Source organism: Herpailurus yagouaroundi, unplaced genomic scaffold (assembly GCF_014898765.1).
Source record: "Herpailurus yagouaroundi ecotype Mexico unplaced genomic scaffold, PumYag 246, whole genome shotgun sequence".
NCBI lineage: Eukaryota > Metazoa > Chordata > Mammalia > Carnivora > Felidae > Herpailurus > Herpailurus yagouaroundi.
In genome coordinates this window covers 1,709,409-1,728,912 of record NW_024412463.1, presented here as the reverse complement: position 1 = coordinate 1,728,912, position 19,504 = coordinate 1,709,409, and the positions used below count along the sequence as shown (strand labels likewise).

At 57.6% G+C, this 19,504-nt stretch overlaps 1 protein-coding gene and 1 long non-coding RNA gene across 6 annotated transcripts in view; one reads left to right on the top strand and one right to left on the bottom strand.

Moving 5' to 3' along the window:
• Positions 1 to 19,504, top strand: part of RIPOR3 (RIPOR family member 3) — a 74,093-nt gene that overhangs the window by 32,912 nt on the left and 21,677 nt on the right. For 3 of the 5 annotated variants that reach the window (XM_040459646.1, XM_040459644.1, XM_040459649.1), the window contains exons 2-3: positions 9,042 to 9,160; positions 18,104 to 18,250. In XM_040459646.1, coding sequence (XP_040315580.1) covers positions 9,042 to 9,160; positions 18,104 to 18,250 — 266 coding nt within the window. Of the gene's footprint in view, positions 1 to 9,041; positions 9,161 to 13,291; positions 13,377 to 13,412; positions 13,554 to 18,103; positions 18,251 to 19,504 lie in introns of those variants that run through there. The other 2 variants (XM_040459648.1, XM_040459647.1) reach the window with 2 other exon arrangements.
• On the bottom strand, positions 6,608 to 16,714 carry LOC121019866 (uncharacterized). The gene is made up of 3 exons (XR_005785797.1): positions 16,372 to 16,714; positions 15,157 to 15,248; positions 6,608 to 8,098 (listed from the first exon to the last, which is right to left on the bottom strand). It is a non-coding gene; the product is annotated as an uncharacterized LOC121019866 (long non-coding RNA).

The following is a 19,504-nucleotide window of genomic DNA, read 5'->3' as shown; positions in this document are numbered from 1 at the left end:
GCGTCTGTGTCCCCGACCATGGAGAATTCAGGCAGATCATCCAGTGCGGAGTGGGTGACCGAGGCGGCCCTTGGGTTTGAATCCAAGTCCTGCCTGTGCTAAGTGGACCCAAACCAGTGAGTGTTCATCAATGGTTGGGTGCTTTGGGACAAAATGAGTAGGTTGCCTTAGGGTCTCTGTTCGCTGCCGGGCGGGGGTTGCGAGGAAGGCAGGTGTCATTCAGAACTCTGATGTTAACAGCGAACACCCCGAGGGGGCCGCCAACCTCTTCTCCGAGCTCCAGCCCCCGCTCTGAGGCTCCAGGCCCTTGTCCGCATCCTGGCGTGAGTGTGCAGGTGCGTGCATGCGGGGGCTGGGGTGGCAGGCCCAATGGGAGCTGCAGCCCCGGGGCCCCTTCTGAAGATGCTGGGCTGCTGGGCCCCCCAGATTCCTACCCCCCATTCATGCGAGGGGGGAAGTATTTGCCACCCACGGAAGATCGCACCTTCAACGCCTCTACTCTCACACGTGAAAATTACCCCGAATGCCCGCAACACTAATTCATGAACCCTCAAGAGTTGAAGAGCTGCTTTAACCCAGTGGCTCCCACTGGAGGTGATTCTGCCACCCAGGGGACACGTGGCAGTGTCTGCGGGCGCTCTTGGTTGTCACCATTGGAGGGCGTGGTGCTCCTGGTGTCCAGGGGTTAAATACACAGCCCCCCCCCCCCCCCCCCCCCCCGCCCCGGCCAAGAATGCTCTGGCCCAAAGTGTCAGTGGAGCTCTGCCTGAGACCCTCCCGTAACCACTCTGGAGTGAGGGCTTCTGATGGGGGTCCCACACGTGTTGCTCGGTCACCCCTAGGACGTGGATGAGGGGTACGCACACCTGTGTCACACTGCCCACACGCAAGTGTTTTAAGGCGAGACGTCGAAGATGGGACGCTGCCACTTGCTAGTTCTGGCCACCTCAGCTCTACGAGCCTCAGTTTCTCCGTCTGTAAAACGGGGGTGGTAAGAGCGCCCACCTCAGAGGCGTGCTGTGGGGGAGACGTGCCGTGTCCAGCTCTCGGCCCGGCGTCCGGCACGTGATAAGGGGGTGCCGCTCAGGGCGAAGCCGAGGCCAGACCTGCCGGGGACCAGGAATGAAAGGAGCTGGTTCTCAGCACAGAACGTGGCAGAAGCCGGTGCTCTCGAAGTGCCGGTTCTCATTAGCAATATTGCCTGGTTCCCTCTTTAGCGTCAAACAGAGGCACCTGGCCAAGCACCGTGACCACGGTGTGGCCTCACCCCGACCTGCCGGGAGGAGTCCCTCTGCACCGTGGTGCCTCTGGCTCAGTCCCTCCGGCCCCACCTGTTGGAGAAGGGGTCTGGCTGCCCCCCGATCTCTGTTATCCCACATCGGGGCTCCGTCTTTCCAGCCACGAGCTCCCAGCTCCACAGGCTCCACGCTCCCTCGCCCCCACGGCGGCCCCAGGAGGCCCTGTCCCCAAAGGGGTGCTGTCTCTTCCAGGTGACCTCCTCCACCCCCCGCGATGACGTCCTCGAGCTCAGAGCACTGATGGGGGGCATTTAAATCAAAACACCCTCTGGATATTTCATAGAGATTCATGAGTCATCTTTACCTCGTAAAAGCCCCCTGGCGTTAGCTGGGAGTGTAGATGATATTCGTGGACCTTTAAAAGTTTGTTTTTCCTTCTTTCTTTCTTTTTTAAGAGAAAAGTATCTCTTGTGACCCCAGCTTCATCCTGAAAAGCATCGTTCTCTAGGTCGGAGGACACACAGAGCCCGCTTGGCAGCTTGATTACTATGCAACCAGGGACACGTGACCAATCTTTCTGTTTTCTTCAGATCACCTTTTTTCTTTTTTTTCTGATTGTGAGGGAATGCGTGCCCACGGTAGAACACTGGTAAGGTATTGATGGAGAAATAAAACGGAGAGCGTGTCATGTATAGTTCACATCTTGGTCTGTTGTCCTCAACATCTTACTTTCAACGTCTTCTATCTTCCCGTGTCATTATTCCTCAAAACCATATTCCTAATTCCTGCCATGGAAATTTCCTCCGTGTGGCTGAGCCCTTTGGGCTCCCTCGCACTTGGCCGTTTGGCCGTCTGTGGCCTCGCGCAGGGTTTTCGGCTGTGAGATGGTCACAGGTGTGCCGTGAAGCCTGATGAGATAGCCGATCTGTCCACTCACGCGACTGGTCCTTTTGTGCCTCCTGGCCTGAGCTGGGGCGGGTCGTGGACACCTCCCGGGGCTGCCCTGGGCAGGAAGGTCACAGGGGACTGTAGACTGTGTGATAAACTGAGGCAAGGGGCCCTCTTGGATCCCGGGTCCCGACCCCCATGCCTCGTCTTGAACCACCAGGAAGTTTCCACTTGCCCTGCAGCCCTGGGACCATGAATTCTGGGGGGACAGGTAGGGCTCCCCAAGATGCTGCTTCCTCTTCTTTTCCACTAGAAACCGGTGCTGTCTGCTCATCTGACTCCATCAGGCCATCTGCAGGGGCACACCTAGGTGTGCCCCCCCCCCCCCCGGTCTCACTTCCACGGCGGGACCCAGAAACGTGGGCTTCCAAGAAGCTGGGTTCCTACCTGCCCTACTTAAACCAAGCGTCCTTCAAATCCATCATCCTTTCACTTAAAGAAAACCACTCTATATCGTACACAAGACGGTTTGCTCTAAACGGAAGTTTACCTTAAAAGAAAGGCAACAAAACACCTGATGCGATCGGAGAGTGTGCCTGGCGCCAGCTCTGAACTCGGCTGAACGGGGGGCCCCCGCCGCCCCACAAGTGTCAGACGGCTGGGGAGCCAGGAGAGAAAGGGGGCTAAGGCAAGAATGACTCTCCTGCCAGGTGCATCACGGTGTCTGCTATGCATTCCTCACCTGGCTCAGGTGGGCCTGCGCTTGGGGGACCCCGAATTCTAGCCCAGCCCTCCCACTTTACAGACAGGGAGACAGGCTCAGGGAGGAGGGAACTTGTTCCAGATCACATGCAGAGATCCCCTGGGCACGATTTCCTGGCTCAGGAGAGGTGAGCAGATTCCTCCCGGCGGGCAGAGAAGCATCTGAAAGCATCTGGTAGGGGCGGGGCCCCAGGGGCTCCGCAGAGAGCAGGGGAGCCCGAGCTGGCGGGTGTCAGAGCTAACGTGGCTTCCATCCTCTGTGGCTTGGCTGTGCGATTTTCCCTCTCAGGGACCATCAAACGTCTGGGTCTTGTCCATGGCGGAAGCAAGGGGTGGGTGGGTGAGGGACGGAGTGCGGTGGGCAAAAACCCAGGTCGAGCTGGGGTAGGCCATACAGGGTATCTGAGCTTCCCCCAGGCGGCAGTCAGTGCTGGCCCAGGGGACATGGGCCTTGGGCCAAAGGGACAGAGGCGTCTCCAGTGTGACCGCCCCTAGCCCCTGGACGGAGGTGCGGGGTTCGACGGCCTGGCATGCAGCAGGCACTCATTCACTGTCTATGGAGACACAGCATTGTCTGGTCAGGTGTGCAGCAGGGGCATATTCAGTAAGCGAACGGACTCAAGGGCGCCATTACCAAATCCAGAGGGTGCTGGAGGCCTGTCCCGCCTACTTCTCCCTGGATGCAGCTTAAACCCCCGTCCCCATAGAGGCCTGGTCCCCACTCAGCCCCTCAGGGATCCCCTTTGGTACCTGATGCTCTAGCCACACACACTGTACTAAGTTCATCTAATTGCATTTCGTCTAGTTGACCCTATCTCTGAGCCTTTGCACATGCTGTTCCCAACGCCTGGCACACTCTTCCATCCCATTCTCGCTCCCTGCCAATTCTTCCCCCTCCTTTAGATTTCAACACATCGCTTCCCCCAGGGGGTCTCCCCGGGCACTCCCCTTTGGCTGGGTGAAGGATCCTTGTCTGCCCCCCACGCCTCTAGTTCCCCATCACAGTCCAGCCTCATACCCTAATTCCTGTCTCCCACCGGACTAGTTCACAGCGGTATGCGCAGTGCCTGCATTCAGTAGGCACTCGATATGTGTGTGTGTTGAATGAACATATCAAGTAAGTGAGCCCTAGACACAGGTCTGAAGAGATGTCCTTCAATCGTTCAGTTATTCAAGCAATCACTTACGGACCAGTACTTACCGGGCTCCCCTACTTGGTGAGGCCCTGGGACATACGGCTGTGAGCAAGACCAAAAAGTCCCTGTCCCCACGGAGCTTGGGACTCCTGTGAGGGCCACACAATTGCCAAGCACCTTGACAAGACAATTTGGGACGGCAGTGAGTCCTCTGCAGGATTTGAAACAGGGTGAAGAGTGAGGCCGCTGTCGCCAGGGGGCACCAGAGAGGCCCCCTCTGAGGCGGTGACCTTTCTGCTGGGATCTCAAGCCGGGAGGGGTCCTCCCGGGAGACCTGGGGGAAGAGCGTGCCAGGGAGGGAGAGGACACGGCCTGGGCAGAGGCCTGGAGGTGTCTGCAGCCGTGGAGCTGGCAGGGGGGAGGGGCGTGGATTCTTCTGGCCCTTCCATTCACCTCTGGGTGATCCGCGCAAGTCACGTGACCACTCTGGGCGTGCTCGCCGGTGAAACGAGGGAGTTGCCCTCCATCTGGTGCAGACAGTAGTCTGGTTCCCAGAGCGGCCTCCGCGGGTCGCCCATCCCTCTTAGGTATAAACTCACATTCCTCATCCTGGGCTATTTTACCATTTCCTTTCGTGCTAAACCAAAGGGACTATTTTGGAAACTCCTATAAGCAAACTAAGCCCTGCCTGGCATTTGAGCGGATATAAAAGAGCCCTAAGTGAGGGACTCAGGCATAAAAGCCACCCAGCCCTGAGAGCCCACGCCGCTAAATTTAGAAGCATCACCTCCAAATGAGGTGAAATTGTAGGTTCCCTGGGCTGGCGGGCGGTTCTGGCCAGCAGTGAGCTGGCCAGATTTAGCGGAGTGGGCTCAGGCTCCTTCCAGCCGCGCCTCGGGGAGGAGGTCCCGGACGACGGTCCCAGTGTCTGGGGAGCCGCTGGCTGTGTGAGAAGCCCCTCCAGGTGTCCTGGCCCCTGCTGCACTCACCAGCTGTGTCCAAGCCATCCGTCTAAGCGGGTGCTGCCCCAGGGTACCAAGCCAGCGAGAGGCAGCGAGGGACGCACGGGGACGAGGCAGTCCTGTCTGCCACCAAAGGTTTGGGACCTGCATGACTTCTGTGCCTCTCTCCTCTGCTCAGGGGCCCAGCGAGGTCTCTGGCTTATCTCTCTTGCCCCGCAGAGTGCCAGCTATATCCAGGGCTGTCCTGAGCCTCTGAGCGCCGACCTCTGTTCAGAGTGGTCAGTGCCCCTGCTGGGTCACTGATTAAACGTTGAGAATATCAGCCTTGGTCCAAAGTGACCAACATTCACGGGGTCTTGTCAGGGGCTGCCCAGTGAAGGCTCCTGAGATCTTAGGGGTATCAGCCTGGCCGTCCCGGCCCATCTACCAGAAGGGAGATGTTTTTGCAGCAAGAAACCCAGCTGGGTGAGATCGCAGGGGGCCAACCGGTCAACAGTCAGGATTAACCCCATCAGAGCCTGTGGGGGAAGCTGGGGGTGACCGCTGGCCTCCCTGTTGGAGCAGCTGAGCTGATTGGGAACTGATGCTGGTCCCGAGAAGCCCCCAGGGACCCGGGCTCCCACACCCTGAAGCCTGCAGGGGATGGGGTTGATTTTTCTTGGCCACCCCCAATGCTAGGCTTCTAGCTTGGCAGGTCCCTTTCAGGACCTGCTTCCATTCAGCCTGGGTCTGGCTCTTGGGTGGGGACATGTCCTCAGCACAGCCCCCCGGGGAACAGGTGCCACCTTGAATGAATTGACCAGGCTTTTAAGGCCCGTTATGCCCGGGTCCAAATCCCAACTCTGTTGTTTCCTACCTGTGTGACCTTGGATGAGTCGTTTCCTCTGCTCTTTAGCCTCAGTTTCTTTATCTGCAAAATGGGGATAATAATCGTGTTTACCTGATATAACGTCGGGAGAATTAAATGAGATTTTAAGCCCTTAGAGTCGGTAGCACGGAGGGTGCTGGGCACCCACGGGTCAACCATTAATAGCTGTAAGTACTGTTTTATGGGAACGTGGCCATGCTCATCATTTCCATAATGTCTGTGGCTGCTTTTGCTCTAAAACAATAGAGTTATATAGTTGTGGGTATTTAAAAGAGTATATGGCCTGCAAAGCCAAAAACTTTAGTATCTGGTCCTTTACAGAAAATGTTTGTCAGCCCCTGCCTTGGAATCGAGCACTTAGTGGAAATTCTTATCCCCATCCTTATCTTTACCCTTAGCCTGAGGCTTCCACTTATCTGGCACCATGGGCTGCACAGCCTGGTACCGTGGCAGCAGCAGGCCCAGCCTTTTAGGCACTGTTTCTGGTCCCATAAGGATGTGCTGTGAATCTTCCAAGCACCAGAGAACACTCTAGCCCCGCCTGCAGGTCCCTCTCTGTCTGATGGGGGAGCAGAGAAGTTGCCATCCGCAGTCTACTGTAACTGATGGAGCAGGGAAGGTAGGGGAAGGGTGTTCCAGCCTGCAGCCCCCGGCCCCCAGCCCCCAGCCTGCAGCCCCCAGCCTCTAGTCCCCAGCCCACAGCCCCCAGCCCGCAACCCCCAGCCTCTAGTCCCCAGCCCCAGCCCCCAGCCTCTAGTCCCCAGCCCCAGCCCCCAGCCCCCAGCCCCCAGTCCCCAGCCCCCAGTCCCCAGGCTGGCACCAGAGTATTCTTCCTAACCAGTGACCCCAGTGATGTCCCTCCCTGTTACCCCCTCATTCCCTTGCCCAGCTTGGCTGGGGGCTCTCAAGAGTTCGAGGAGGTCCCTGGTGCCACCCTGAGCACACACCGCTAGTGGTGAGGCAATGGTGTACTGATAGATGCTCACTAAGCTGCAGGGATAAAAAACCACAAAAAAAGCCCAAATTTGTAGCACTTGCTGACATCCAGGGTGTACGCATTCCTGCCGTGGCTGATTTCAAGCTACCAAAATTCCCAAGAAAGTAACGATTGACGCTCAGGGGCTGGTCCGGGCTGGCAGCCGCCTGGCACAGGCGGGGAGCGTGGGGACCTTCCTGTGGGGCTGGGACATCTAGAGGCGGGACGGGGACGTCTGAGCGTCTGCAGCCGCCCGCACTCAGGTTCCAAACCTGTCTCATTGCTTCCACGCGGGCTTCTCGGGCCAGTCTCGTCCCCTCTCTGGGCCTCATGTCGCCATCTATCCAAGTAGGTCAGCAACAGCTCCCAGGCCTCAGGGGCTGCGTAGATTTGCTAAGATAATTTCCGCGAGACATTTAGCGCAGGGCGGACTTAGTAACAGCACTCAACAGACGGTGGCTCCCATCAGGGCCGCTGTTCATGGATCCACGGCATGTGACAGTCCTTGGTGCTGGGGCTTGCCACACAGTGGGTGCTCAGCAAACACTCGCCAGCTTCCCCCGGCAGGGCTGGAGGGCGCTCCCCGGGCTCATCCGCCTCTGTAGCCCCCTACGGGGCGGGGGCCTCTGTGGCCAACGGCACAGAGACAACCAGCTCTTTCCCTTCCGCGTGGTGCACCCTCAGCGCACGGTCTCCTTGGTCCTTCTCTGACTTTCTGCTTTGCAAACGTGACCGCCGGGGCCCGGAGCCAGCGAGTGGCACAGCTGGGGTCTGAGCCCAGGTCTGGCCTTTTGGTTTCCAGTCCTCAGCACTATGTACAGCGCGGTGTGGGGTGGGGATGGGGGGAGCCTAGGAGGAGGGGAAGTCTTGTGGGGGCCGCACGGATCTGCCAGGGGGGCCCTGGAGCCTATGGTGGGGGCTGACCACACATAAAATGCAGGACGGGATGCTGGACAGACGTGGCTCGAAAGAGAACGTTATTCCAGGGAGAGGCCCAGCCCTGAGCAAAGGCGTGGACTCTGGCAGGTGGACGGATGTTGGGACGCAGGGGCCTTACCAAGCAGCGATACGAGGGAGGTGGTGCAGTGGAGCTTTTTTAGAGGCTTGGCTTCGGCAGTGGGGTCCCTGGAATCCTCGGACTGTCTCCACCCTGGCCGAGGAGCAACGCAGCAGCAGAGATTCAGGTCAGATATGCAGAAGAACCTTCGACTGTCGGTGCTGGAAGGCACTGGAGATACTCCCGAGGGATACGGTGGCGTTTTTCCAACCTAGAGGCGGTTTGGAAAAAAGAAAAGACAGCCAGGGTTCTAGGCTGGCCTCATTGCAGCCTGGATCAGAGATGGGGCAACGGATCCAGGGATTCTGGAGGGCCTGGATGCCAGCAGCTTGGCCTCATGTGAGGTGGGCTTTGTCACCCCTGCTCAAAACCCTCTCATGGCTCCCAATCACCCTTGCCCAATTGCAAGGGCAAACCCCTCCCTGGGGTTACCAAGGCCCCGCAGGAGCTGCACTCTGCTGGCCTCTCCAGCCTCCCCTGGAGTCACGGCCCAAACCACAGCTCTTCTTTCGGTTTCTGGATTACGCCGTGTCCTCTGTACCCCCGGGCCTTTGCCCATGCTGTTCCCTCTGCCTCAGATACCCTCCCCTCCCTCTCCCTCTCCCTTCTCCTTCTCCCCTTATCAGCCTTTCCTTCTCAGCAGCTGATCACCTCCTCCATGGCTAAGTCGAGTACCCCCTGGGTCCCCCCATAACTGGTGGCTCATTAGCCTCCCTGCCAGACCGGGAGCCCTGGAAGGCAAGGACTCTGCCTGTCTTGCTCAGTGCGTGTCTCCAGCACAGTGTTTGGCACACAGCGTTCCATGAGTGTTTGTGGAGGGGGGTGAGGGTTACTGGCAGAGAGGAGTAGCTGAGAAGAGATCAGGTATGGTTTCAGGAGGAGCTGACTCCCCGCTGCCGGAGCCTCAGCATTGCTCAGCCATTAAGAACCTGAGCACAGAGTACAGAGACCTGGGTTCGAATCTCGCTCCTGCTGCCAGCCCCAAACAGTTCCCTAGCCTCACTGAGCTTCATCTGTGAGCTGGGGATGGTACCAGCTGCCCCCTTTGTGGGGCTGTTGTAAGGACCTTGGGGACCGTGGTGAAGGGGGACCAGCCGCGACCCGCACTCGGCAGGCGGCAGTGCGAGGCTGACTCTCCTGTCCTCTCCCTGTAGGTGACGGCCATGTCGGTGAGGTTGCGGTTCCTGTCCTCTGGGGACGCGGGGGCCGTGGGGGTCGTGGGCCGGAGCGCCTCCTTCGCGGGCTTCAGCAGCGCACAGAGCCGGAGGATCGCGTAAGTTCTGCCCGTGAGGAGGGTACAGGGCTGGCTCGTCTTGTGCAGCCTGTGACCCTGAAGCTCTCTCTGATGCCAAGTCTGCAGCCCAGGACAGTGTGTGCGCGCGTGTGACACTTGGTGCTGGGAGAAACCTGTAATTTCCTTGAGACCCGAAGCCGTCTCATGTCACGTGCTCCTGGCAGTTGGTCCTGGAAGTCACCTGCGTGAGCTTATCAGGCCCACTTAGCAGATCAGAAAACAGGCTCAGAGAGGTGGAGCTGCTCACCCAAGGTCACACAGCAAGACTGGTTCGTTCAGCCCTGGAACTTAGTCTGGGGGCGGGGTCAGGATGGAATGTTCTTCCTGTTTGATAGAATGGGACGTGGGGCCACCTATCCCAGTTCTGTGACCTGGGGCAAGTGACTTCACCTCTCTGAGTCTCGGTTTCCTCATCTGTGAAATGGGGATCACGAGTGTCCCTCCCCGACAGAGTTGTTGTGAGCGTACGATGAGGTGACACAAGGCAAGCAGCCGGCACATGCTGGCACACAGTAGGTGCTTGCAGGAAATTTTCAAAGGAGGAGGAACAGCAGAGATGGGCCTGGGGTCAGGGCTGCCCCACTGGACATGAGTTCATGGCTGTTCCACGAGTCTCCTTCGGCTGCAGGTACTTCCCGGGAGGAAGGTTCGTTTCCACTCCTGGGGGCCACAGACTGGTCCTGGCCTTCATGTCGGGCACTGTGCAAGCCTGGGGAGCTGCCCGCCCAGGGGTGGGGCAATCCCTCAGGCATCGCGAGTGGCCCAAGCCCGAGGGGCCCAAACATCTGCCTGGCTGAGCAAATGTGGGGGACAGGCAGGACTCCCAGCCAAGCAGGGTTGGCCAGGGCTCGTCACGGCCCTCTCCTACCTGAAACCTGCCAGGGGTTCCCATCTGCTGAGAATGCAATCTGGACTCCTCACGCGGCCTAACAAACAGCTCCCTGTCACACTGGCTGCTGTCTCCTCCGGGCCCTCCACCTGGCCCCTCCTGTGACTCCTCCTTACCTGGCCAGGGGCTGCTTAATGTCCTTTGGGCCTTGGCTTCACTGCCGTGTCCTGAGGTGGACCACCCGTGCCCCAGACCGGGCCTTCCTGTGGCTCTTTCCCTGGGGTTCAGCTGCACACTCGCCCCCCCCCCCCAGTGATGCCTGGTCCCTGAGGTCCAGCTCTCCCAGCTCGCCCACTTGTCTCCTGGCCGCTCAGTGCCAGCACGTGCCCGGAGGAGTGGGTCTCAGGGCCGAAATCCTGGAGGGTCTCAGCTGGAAGCGTGCTTAGGAATCCCTGATTCGTTCTCCAAATATTTATGGAGCACCTACTCTGCCCAGGCCCTGGGGATGGAACCGGGCCCCGCCCTCCTGTCAGGGCAGCGAACAATAAGCCAACAATAATCAAGATGGATTCAGCTGGTGGCACGTGAAGGAATTAAAACGGGGATGTGGGAGGGTGGCAGGGCTCTCAGAGGAGGCCCTCAGTGAGGCAGGAGCACCTTTAAGGCCAGAGAGAAGATAAGTTGATGTTCACGTGCAGAGAGCATGCAGGGCTGGGGACGTCTTCCAGGTGGAAGGGGCAGCCAGTGCAAAGGTCCCGAGGTGGGGATGAGCTTTGAGGCACCGAAAGTGGGTGTGTGGCTGTCTTGGGGGATAGACGTGAGAGAGGGAGGGCTGCGGGGCTTTGTGAGCCACAGCAAGGACATGCAAGGTGCAAGGCGGGGGGGGGAAACACAGCCCCAGAGAGAGTGAGCCCCTAGTCCCTCTGACGCCCAGCCTCCAAGAGGAGAAAGCGTGGATGCCACCGCAAGGAAGGCATACATTAGGCACTCCATAAGTGCGGCTGAGAAGGATTAAGTCAACTGGCCAGGGAATGATCATGTTCCTTAACAGAACCACTTTTGAGCTGCCTCTTCTGGGCGTCACCAGGCGCCCCCCCCCACCACCATGGGGTCTGTAATCAGGGCTGCTAAAGACAGTTGCACAGGTCACCCAGCCAAGGGGGCCATCCAGTCCACGTAATCCTCCCCAGCTGGCTCACCCAGGGTGGGGTACCTTTCTCTAACTCACACAGAGGCACTATGGGGATTTTGTTACCATGGTCTGGCAGTGGGGGGCGCCGAAGGGGGGTTTCACAGACCCTGGCAGCCAAGGCCAGCTGCGTGAGTATACAATCTGTGTGCTCACTAGGGCCCTGTGCTCACGTAATACTCTGGTGTTGCCATCTAGAAATTCCTTTTTTTTCCCCCTCAATGTTTATTTATTTATTTTGAAAGAGAGTGCAAGCAGGGGAGGGGCAGAGAGAGAGTGGAGGGAGAGAATCCCAAGCAGGCTCTACATTGTCAGCACAGAGTCCAATGCAGGGCTCCAGCCCACGAACTGTGAGATCGTGACCTGAGCTGATCAAGAGTTGGATGCTTAACCGGCTGAGCCACCCAGGCGCCCCGCCATCTAGAAACCCTTACTACAGTTTGAAAAAAGGACCCTGCATTTTCTTTTGCACTGGGCCTCATGAATTCTGTGCCTGGTCCTGACTTCCTGCCTCCATGGGAATGTTCCCACAGGCCCCAGTCAGGAGCTCTGCCCAGGTAGTGTCCCAAGGACTCCTGAGGACAGCACTCTGGGTGGGAAGAAGACAGAGAGGTCTGACCCTGTCCCGCTATGGCTCACAAGATCACGTCTGGCAAGGTCTGCATCCCGGTCTAAGACAGATGACCTTGATGGCTGTAAATATCCCGGAATAGCCACTCTCCTGGTGGCTCCTTCTCCTTCTCCTGCTCTGAGATTTCTGGAGAATTCTGGAGCCACCAGCCTGGGTGGGTTCTGAGGTCCCTGAGGGGCCACCATCTAGTCTCTTCAGTGCCCTTTTCCAAGGGTAAGGAAGAAGCTGCCCACGAGGATGGGGAGGAGCGCATCTATTTTTAACTTCCTGTCTCTGGCCAGCTCCCAGGCGTCTGGACCCTTGGCTCCCAGGAGTCTGGAACCCTTGGCTCTGGGGCTGGACGGCCTAGATTGTGTTTCAGACCTCACCTTCTGGCCTTATTTCTCAGGTAATCCAACCAGGCTGAATCACAGACACATTGCCAAGGCACCCAGTGGCTGGGGCAGGGCAGGTAAAAATAACCTCAGATAGGAGAGCCGGGGATTGAAGCTCATTGATGTCCCCTTTGTCCAACCTCTGCCCCTGCCCTGGCACCTGAAACCCTTTTGACTCTGGACATGGCTTTTTATTCCATAATCAAAGAATTCACCCGAGGAAGTGATCTATCTGGTGGGCAAATTTTATACTAAGGTGTGAATGATTGCTATGAATGATGCTGTCCCATTCTGCCCCGATTCACAGGCGTGGCTGCTCTTACCCCCTTCCGGTCCCTCCTCAGCCAGGTCTCCTCTCCCCCAGGCTGTCAGGAGGGTACCCTCCTGAGCTAGGAGCCCCTCCCAGGTCCTCACCACCTCAGGAATTCCTCTGCTGAGATGGCCGGCAAGTGGGGGTGTGAAAACTAAGTAGTAAACCTTTGATTTTCAAGGAAAGGAGGTTGGAGAAAGAGGATATGGCGGAGGTGCTCTCCCTGCTCTGCTCTGTTCCTCATCGTGCCCACCCATCCAGGGCCACCAGGCATAGAGACAGGGTTAGCTTACACCGTCGGCCCACTGAGTCCTCACACGAAACGTGTCCAGTTGGTCCTATCGTTGCCCCCCAGCCACACCCAGCCCCGCCTGCCCCCCGGTCCCGCACTTGCAGCAGCCGTGCACCGGGCCTCCGACAAAGTGTTTCCCCACGACGATCAGGCAGAAAGGCCGTCCCAGCGGCCTCACGTGAGGGCTGGGGCCACCGGGTGGCACGTGTCCTTCTGGAAGCTTGTCTGGCGTGCCAGGGGCTGTTTAATATTTACTGAGTGCTCTCAGAGCCGGTGAGACACCCGCCCCCGGAGCTCGCTCTCTGCCCTGGCGGCTGTATCACTGGGCCAGACACGCAGCCCGATTTCGCCATCTGAAGGCTGCACTTCCCCGGCTGAGCCAGCAGCGCTCAGAGTGGCCACCGCGCCCGTCCCGCTGAACCTCAGACGAGAGCACTGAGCTCAGAGTTTCCCCGGGAGCCAGTGAAGCCAGGCGTGGCCGCAGCGGTGAGGGTGAGGAGGTCTCCGGGTAGCAGGGTCTGGCCGAGGGTACGCACCCCCCGGGGGCCGGGGACCCCTGGGAGCTGGCAGGTGAGCTGGGCTCCTGCGCGGCACCCCCCGCCAAGAGTTGCTCGCGCACCCCACCTGCCAGGGGCCTGAGCCCATCGGAAACCCGCCTCTCTGAAGGCTGCAGCCCTCTGAAGGCTGCAGCCCTGCCCATCTCTGCCCGCCTGGCATGTCAACTTTGTGGATGGCCTGCTCGAGGAGGTGGGTGGTGTGGCCTCAGGCAGGGGGAGGGAGGAGGGAGCGCGGCCCCTTCGAGGGCCTGGATATTTATCATCTTACTGATTTATTTATATTTTAAATTTTCGTATTTAGTTTGAGAGAGAGCGTGAGCAGGGGGAGGGGCAGAGAGAAAGGGAGAGAGAGAATCCCAAGCAGACTCTACACTGTCCGTGCAGAGCCCGACGCAGGGCTCGAACTCACAAATCATGAGATCGTGACCTGAGCCGAAGTCAAGGGTCAGATTCAACCAACGGAGCCACCCAGGCGCTCCTACTGTCTTCTTTAACTTTGACACATACATAACCCTTGTCCTTTGCCGGGCACTACTCAAACCCCTTTACATTTATTTATTTATTTATTTTTAAAAAATTTTTTTTAATGATTTTATTTATTTTTGAGACAGACAGAGACAGAGAGTGAACGGGGGAGAGTCAGAGAGAGAGGGAGACACAGAATCCGAAGCAGGCTCCAGGCTCTGAGCTGTCAGCACAGAGCCCGATGCGGGGCTCGAACTCACAGACTGTGAGATCATGACCCGAGCTGAAGTCGGACGCTCAACCGACTGAGCCACCCAGGCGCCCCTACATTTATTAATGCATACAGCAACGCTTTCCCGGGGCCCTATTTTACAGATGCGAAAACTGAGGCACAGAGAGGTTCGTTAACTTACCCAAGGTCACATAGCTTGTAAGTGGGGTTACCGAATAGAGACACGGGCACCTAGCTCCAGAGCCTGTGCCGGCTGTCCCACCCCCTCCCCCAGCTGGCATGGCAGCTTGCGGGGACACAGCTTTTACTTGCTTTGGTCTCTGTTTTACCTCCAACCCCTTGAATGCTGTTTGGTGTGCCGTAAGTGCTCAGTAAATGTTTGTTGAGTGAATGATGGTCTCATGACTGGTCTATGGGGTAGGCACTCTTATCTGCCCTTTACAAATGAGGAAACTGAGTCTCTTGGAGGTTAAGTACCTGTGACCCCCGGGGCTGGGATTTGTCCATGGGTGGTTGACCAGGAGCTTGTGTCTCATGAGACAACATAAGCTCCCAGCGTGGCAAGTCCCCTGCTCCCCCCGATCCTTCCTTGCTGCAACATCCCCTAGGACCCAGTTCTCAGGGCGCGGGCAGGGCCGGGGATCTCTATTTCTGGATCCTTGGCATGTGACATGGCGAGGATTCCCGGGGTAGGGAACCCAACCGGAGGGGCGGCCGGGGCAGCTCCTCTCTGCTGAGTCAACAGCAGGTGTCTGTATCTGTGTGTGGAATGTGCCACATCTGGCTGGGCTGGATATACAGCCTGGCTGCCCGTTCAGCCTCTTGGGGCGCCAGAGTGAACTTGTCAGGCCTGCCGAAGGAGCTGGAAGCTGTGTCCTGCCTGCCCCCTGCCTGGCTCTCCAGACCTCAATCCTCCCCTCTTCCCGGGGACGGGGAGTCTTCGAGGGTAGGACCCCAGGCCCTCGGCTCCCACCATGGTGCCTGATTCGCAGAAAGCCCCTCTGTGAGTGTTTGAGTGAGTCGGGGGGTCCGCTACCCTTGATTTTGGGCCGCAAAAGTGCAGCAAACTCTGAAGGGCTCCCGGGGAGATGCATACCTGGGTTTCCAGCAGAAGGATGTCCCCCGAGTGAATCCCCTAAGACGGTGGTCCTCAAAGGGTGGTCCTTGGACCAGCAACACTGGCAGCACCTAGGAACGTGTTAGAAATGCAGATTCTCAGGCCTCACCCCAGACCTGCTGAACCTGAGACTGGGGCCTCTGCTGAGAGGGCTCAGCAATCTGAGCCTGGGTCCTCCAGATGGTTCTGAGGACCCTGAGGGAACCCTGCCCCTTGCCCCCAGAGGGGTGGTTCAGATCCCGGGCTGGGAATCTGCCCATGTTTGGGTTTGGGTCCCAGCTCTGTCACTCACGTGATCTGGGGCAAGTCACTTCTCTGAGCCTCCGGTTCCCTACCTTGCAATGGGGTTAAAATCGATGTTTATTTAAAGCTCCTACAGCAGGGCTGGGAAGCAACAGACACTCAGGGGGCACCTTCTATCCGGGCACCGTCATGATGCTCCCAGATTGTCATCGTCCGGGTCTGTGAAGCTGGGAGCTGACCCACTCCTCCCCGCTCCCCCTCCTCGGCTCCCACAGGGCGGGGCAGGAAGGGTCTCCTCACTCTCTTTCGGTCAAGCCTTCTCCTTGCTGTCCGCCCAGCATCACACACAGACTGGACCACGTCCTCCCCTCCACCCTGACTCACTGTCCCCCGATTCAGAACACCCTTCTTGGGACGACCCTTCATCCTGTTCTTCCCTTGAGGTCCCGCTGCGCCCTTGGGCTCCCCCAACTCTCTATTTCCCTCGTCCCGTTCAGCTCAGTATTTACTGAGCACCTACTGTTTTCCAGGCTGTGGGCGCAGGGACAGATACAGATGGGATGTGATTATTATAACGGTAGCAAACATTTATTAGGCACCCACTGCCTCCATTGTGCCGAATGTTTCCCCTGGTGTCTCAGAGAATTCCCAGCACTGCTCTCTCATTTAGGGTCTATTGTTTTCCCATTTGACAGATAAATAACTGAGGCTTGGGTAGTACCTCAGTGTAGAGGTGAAGTACATTTGACAAAGAAACAAAACTGGTTATACCCCCCTGCTCCCCTCCCCCCTTCCTGCTCGTGCTCACTCTCTCCCCCTCCCTCCCCCTCTGTCTCCATCCCGGAGGAACCTTAGAGCACAGGTTGAAGCAGGCTCCTCAGTGCACCCGAGAGGAAGACAGGGAGGGAGGCAGCTGGAAGGAAAAGCTAGAAGCTTCTCTGAGAGACTGACCCAGACGTTCGAGTGCTATTTCCACTCGTGTTTCTCCCGTGAGGAGGGAGTCCTGAAGCCACATCTGGTGCAGGGATACCTGGGAAACAATGTCTTTAAGAGGACGGACGGAGGCAGCCCTGGTCTTGCACTTAGTGGACGAGGCATAGGATTCTAGAAGGGGCTTAGGTGCCAGTGAAACCAGCCCGGGACTGTAACGAGGATACCCTCACCCTGTACTACTCTAATCAATCCTGAAACGCTGGTGTGCCCCTCAAGGGCTGAGAGACACAGCTGCCACTGCTGGGAAACATCAGTTCTTTTTTTTTTTTTTTCTTAAAAAATTTTTTCTTAGTGTTTATGTTTTTAAAATCTTTTTAAGTTTTTTTTTTTGAGAGAGAGAGAGACAGAGAGAGTGGGGGGGGAGGGGCAGAGAGAGAGGGGGAGAGAGAGAATCTCAAGCAGGCGCTGCACTGTCAGCATGGAGCCTGACGTAGGGCTCAAACTCATGAACCATGAGATCGTGACCTGAGCCGAAACAGAGTCGGACGCTTAACTGACTGAGCCATCCAGGCGCCCCAAATGTTTGTTTATTTTTAAGAGAGAGACAGAGTGTGAGCAGGGGAAGGGCAGAGAGAGAGAGGGAGACACAGAATCTGGCGCAGGCTCCAGGCTCTGAGCTGTCAGCACAACGTCCGACGTGGGGCTCGAACCCACAAGCCGTGAGATGGCGACCTGGGCTGAAGTCGGATGCCCAACCAACTGAGCCACCCAGGTGCTCCTGGGGACATCAGTTTTTAAGATCATTCAGTCCCCAACCCCAACTCCAATAGGCTTAGGCAGAAAAGAGAACCAACTGGTTCATGTAAGTGAAATTCCACGGGCAGGTCTAACTTCAGGCATAGCTGGATCCAGGAGCTCATGGTAGTGTGGAATTGGTCTGCCCCCACCTGCTCCTCCCTGTGTTGCCTCCATTCCCCCTACATGATGCAAAGGAAATGGCTGGCTGTTCCAGGTGTATGTTCCCCCGGAACAGCAATGTCAGAAGAAAGAATCCTTTTCCTGTCTGTGAATCTGGAAGCAAACTCCCGGCAGGGTTACTGGACACATTTGTGTCCTGTGCCTCTCCCTGAGCTAGGGAAATGGAGTATGTTGACTCCAGGCCTGAGACATGCATTTGCTTCAGAATGCCTGTGTATGTGTGTGCAGGTGTGTGTGTGTGTGTGTGTGTGTCTGTGTGTGTGGTGATTTGTCAAGCCACCTCCCTCCAAACCACATGCATGAGCAGCGGACTTGGGGAGGGGCCCCAGAGGAAAACTGGGGTGTTAGTAATAGAGGGAGAGGCGTGGGTCCTGTGCAGGCAAAGCTAACAAGTGCCCACCCACGGGAACGCCCCACGGCTACGATTTGGCCTCCCAAGTAGTTTTGTCCGGACGGACAGACCACACTGAGCCGAAAACAATGGCATTTGGGCTGCCCCACTGTACTTCCCACTGTGTTGATGTCTCATGTCAGGTTCTTTGTCTTTTAATCTTCAGATCCAAGCCCTCATTTTGCAGATGAGGAAACCGAGGCCTGGAGAGTCCCGGCCACTTTCCTGAGCTCACACGGCTCGGTGGTGGCGGCGCGGGACTCAGCCAGGCCTCGTGACTGCCCCGGGCTCTGGCCACCGATCCCCCAGTGCCTGCCCCCCGCCCCCCGCCAGGGAGGGCTTTGTCCAGATCCCAGCTGTGCCCCTCATTCCTTCTCACAGAAAGTCCATCCACGGGAACTCCGTGAGAGCTCGAATGCCTGCCAAATCCTCCAAGATGTATGGCACGCTGCGGAAGGGGTCTGTCTGCCCGGACCCCAAGCCACAGCAGGTGAAGAAGATCTTCGAAGCACTCAAGAGAGGCCTCAAGTAAGGACCAGTGTTTGTTGTCCCTGAAGCGTGCGTTCTCTGCCGCTTCTCCTCTCCGCCTCTCCTCAGAGAACACGGTCGGGTCTTGTCTGCCAGAGGCCAAGGAGGGAGCTCCTGTAGTCCACAAGCGCGTCCCGGGTGCAGCCACGCGCTCAGGCCCACCCTTCGGTGCTGGGGACACATTGAACGCTGCAGGGGGATGCTGGCCTCAGGGAGCTTATGGTGGAGAGGGGAGATGGCCAAACAGAAGTGACGTAAGCAGTAACAGAACTCCCAGCAGCCCTGAGTGCACGGAGGAAGGTGATGGAGAGGCAGCACGTTGGAGGCAGAGGAGACTCACCAAGGAGGTCCCGACGGTTGTGCTGGGCTCTGGGAGATAAGCGTCCCAGGCAGGGGGAACAGCGCGGGCAAAGGCCCTGAGGTAGGAGAGTGTAGGACAGGAGGCCCGGGTGGCTGGATTTGAGCGAAGGAGAGAGTTGGACTGGCTAGCTGGGCAGAGGCCAGAACAGGAAGATTCAGTCACTGACTCCGCCTATTTTTTTAAAAGTGTATTTGTTTATATTTTGAGGGGGGTGGGGAGGAGCAGAGAGAGAGGGAGAGAGAGAGAGAGAGAGAGAGAAAATCCCAAGTAGGCTCCACACTGTCAGTGCAGAGCCCCATGTGGGGCTCAAACTCACAAACTGTGGGATCACGACCTGAGCCGGAATCAAGTCGGACACGTAGCCGACTGAGCCACCCAGGCGCCCCACTCCACGCGCTTTTCTTGAGGGCTAACGGAGGGCCAGGTACAAGGTGTGGGAGTGAATAAAACACAGAAATCCCTGCCCCCGTGGAGCCTCCTAATGGGAGACAGACAATAAACAGGGCAGAAAAGCAAAATACAGAAGTAAGTCAGATGGTGGGAAGTACCATGGTAGAAAACAAATCAAGGTAAGGTGTGGGGCTGATTTTGAATAAGGGGTTCAAAGAAGGTCTCATTTAAGAAGGTGACATTTGAGCAAAAACCTGAAGGGGTGAAGGAGTGAGCCCAGCAGGTAATGGATAAAGAACATTCTAGGCCAAGGGAGCCACGTGTGCAAAGGCCCTGGGGCAGGAGCATGATCAGAGCATTAGGGGCATAGTGAGCAGGCCGGCATGGGAGCTGAGAGAGGGAGGCAAGGGTGAGGAGGTCTGGGGGGCAATGGGGACCAGATGACATGGGGCCTGTGAGCACTTAGTGTTCACTCTGGGTGAGCTGGGGTCTGCGCGGGGGGT